We start from the raw sequence: 3,204 nt of genomic DNA on the forward strand, positions 1-3,204 counted from the left end.
TGGAGTATGCAGCTCCAGCCTGGAGTCCATACCTATTTAAACACAAGACAAAGTTAGAGAAGATTCAGAGGTATGCCACCAGACTGGTCCCGGAACTGAGAGGAATGAGTTACGAGGAAAGGCTAAAGGCGCTGAACCTCACATCCCTGGAAAACAGAAGAGTAACGGGAGACATATTAACCACCTACAAAATTCTCAGGGGAATTGACAAGGTTACCTTGAGGTTACCTTGAGGTGCTTCCGGGGCTTAGCGTCCCCACGGCCCGGTCGTCGACCAGGCCTCCTGGTTGCTGGACTGATCAACCAGGGTGTTGGACGCGGCTGCTCGCAGCCTGACGTATGAGTCACAGCCTGGTTGATCAGGTATCCTTTGGAGGTGCTTATCCAGTTCTCTTTTGAACACTGTGAGGGGATTGCCAGTTATGCCCCTTATGTGTAGCGGAAGCGTGTTGAACAGTCTCGGGCCTCTGATGTTGATAGAGTTCTCTCTCAGAGTACCTGTTGCACCTCTGCTTTTCAACGGGGGTATTCTGCACATCCTGCCATGTCTTCTGGTCTCATGTGATGTTATATCTGTGTGCAGGTTTGGGACCAGCCCCTCTAATATTTTCCACGTGTAAATTATTATGTATCTCTCCCGCCTGCGCTCAAGGGAGTACAGTTTTAGGCTCTTTAGTCGGTCCCAATAGTTTAGGTGTTTTACTGAGTGGATTCTAGCAGTAAAGGATCTCTGCACGCTCTCCAGGTCAGCAATTTCTCCAGCTTTGAAAGGGGCTGTCATTGTGCAGCAGTACTCCACTCTAGAGAGCACAAGCGTTTTGAAAAGTGTCATCATCGGTATAGCATCTCTAGTGTGAAAAGTTCTTGTTATCCAACCTGTCATTTTTCTTGCAGTTGTGATGGTTACTTTATTGTGTTCTTTAAAGGTAAGGTCTTCCGACATGAGTACACCCAGATCCTTTACATTGCCTTTTCGTTCTATGTTATGATATGTCTGAGTTTTGTACGTGGTTTCTGTTTTTATATTTTCATTTTTCCCATAGCGCATGAGCTGGAACTTATCTTCGTTAAACACCATATTATTTTCTGTAGCCCATAGAAAGACCTGATCTACATCTGACTGGAGGTTCGCCGTGTCCTCTATGTTGCCTACTCTCATGAAGATCCTAGTGTCATCTGCAAAGGATGATACAGTGGTATAGGTTGTGTTATAGGGCCCAGCGTATGATGTTGGGGCCCAGCGTGGGATGTTGTGTGATGTTGGGGTCCAGCTTGGGATGTTGTGTGATGTTGGAGTCCAGCTTGGGATGTTGTGTGATGTTGGGGCCCTGCGTGGGGTGTTGTGTGATGTTGGGGTCCAGCTTGGGATGTTGTGTGATGTTGGGGCCCTGCGTGGGGTGTTGTGTGATGTTGGGGCCCAGCGTGGGATGTTGTGTGATGTTGGGGCCCTGCGTGGGGTGTTGTGTGATGTTGGGGCCCTGCGTGGGGTGTTGTGTGATGTTGGGGCCCAGCGTGGGATGTTGTGTGATGTTGGGGTCCAGCTTGGGATGTTGTGTGATGTTGGAGTCCAGCTTGGGATGTTGTGTGATGTTGGGGCCCTGCGTGGGGTGTTGTGTGATGTTGGGGCCCAGCGTGGGATGTTGTGTGATGTTGGGGCCCTGCGTGGGGTGTTGTGTGATGTTGGGGCCCTGCGTGGGGTGTTGTGTGATGTTGGGGCCCAGCGTGGGATGTTGTGTGATGTTGGGGCCCAGCGTGGGGTGTTGTGTGATGTTGGGGCCCTGCGTGGGGTGTTGTGTGATGTTGGGGCCCAGCGTGGGATGTTGTGTGATGTTGGGGTCCAGCGTGGGATGTTGTGTGATGTTGGAGTCCAGCTTGGGATGTTGTGTGATGTTGGGGCCCTGCGTGGGGTGTTGTGTGATGTTGGGGTCCAGCTTGGGATGTTGTGTGATGTTGGGGCCCTGCGTGGGGTGTTGTGTGATGTTGGGGCCCAGCGTGGGATGTTGTGTGATGTTGGGGTCCAGCTTGGGATGTTGTGTGATGTTGGAGTCCAGCTTGGGATGTTGTGTGATGTTGGGGCCCTGCGTGGGGTGTTGTGTGATGTTGGGGTCCAGCTTGGGATGTTGTGTGATGTTGGGGCCCTGCGTGGGGTGTTGTGTGATGTTGGGGCCCAGCGTGGGATGTTGGGGCCCTGCGTGGGGTGTTGTGTGATGTTGGGGCCCAGCGTGGGATGTTGTGTGATGTTGGGGCCCAGCGTGGGATGTTGTGTGATGTTGGGGCCCAGCGTGGGGTGTTGTGTGATGTTGGGGTCCAGCGTGGGATGTTGTGTGATGTTGGGGTCCAGCGTGGGATGTTGTGTGATGTTGGGGCCCTGCGTGGGGTGTTGTGTGATGTTGGGGTCCAGCGTGGGATGTTGTGTGATGTTGGGGCCCTGCGTGGGGTGTTGTGTGATGTTGGGGTCCAGCGTGGGATGTTGTGTGATGTTGGGGCCCTGCGTGGGATGTTGTGTGATGTTGGGGCCCAGCGTGGGGTGTTGTGTGATGTTGGGGCCCAGCGTGGGATGTTGTGTGATGTTGGGGCCCTGCGTGGGATGTTGTGTGATGTTGGGGTCCAGCTTGGGATGTTGTGTGATGTTGGGGCCCTGCGTGGGGTGTTGTGTGATGTTGGGGCCCTGCGTGGGATGTTGTGTGATGTTGGGGTCCAGCATGGGGTGTTGTGTGATGTTGGGGTCCAGCATGGGGTGTTGTGTGATGTTGGGGTCCAGCGTGGGATGTTGTGTGATGTTTCCCGTGTCCAGTAACACGTCAGTGGTATTGTGGAATTGTGGTACTAGTGGCAGAGAGCTCACTCATTAAATCTGGTCACAGGCAGGTATATGTCTCTAATACTTTCACTCTTTGGAACTGTTCTATAGCAACACGATATATGTAGGGATAATACAAACGCAGAGGTATTTTGTATTTTACTTAAAAACTTCAAGGTATTATATCCATATCAACAACGAAACATCAAGTACATGCAGTAAGTCACTCTCTCTTCACAAAACTGGGGCTTGTCTAGAGGGCAACACTCCCCCTCCTGTCAATGTCAGCTGAGCGGCCCCCCTCACCGTGCGAATGCTTATGTACTTGTTTCTTTGGTGTTAAGCGCCTGCTTCTTTAAATTCACAGGGATCACTATGTTTGTAGTCAACACAATATTTTCTAT

General features: G+C 51.8%; 1 protein-coding gene across 1 annotated transcript; it reads right to left on the reverse strand.

The window, feature by feature from the left end:
• Positions 1–1,208: 1,208 nt before the first annotated feature.
• LOC138372701 (glutamine-rich protein 2-like) lies at positions 1,209–2,734 on the reverse strand. Its single transcript, XM_069338210.1, has 2 exons — positions 2,168–2,734; positions 1,209–2,078 (listed from the first exon to the last, which is right to left on the reverse strand). The coding sequence occupies exons 1-2, from the start codon at positions 2,732–2,734 to the stop codon at positions 1,209–1,211; spliced, it is 1,437 nt and encodes a 478-aa protein (XP_069194311.1).
• Between the last annotated feature and the right edge of the window lie 470 nt (positions 2,735–3,204).

Source organism: Procambarus clarkii, chromosome 39, assembly GCF_040958095.1.
Source record: "Procambarus clarkii isolate CNS0578487 chromosome 39, FALCON_Pclarkii_2.0, whole genome shotgun sequence".
In the NCBI taxonomy this organism is placed as follows: Eukaryota; Metazoa; Arthropoda; class Malacostraca; order Decapoda; family Cambaridae; genus Procambarus; species Procambarus clarkii.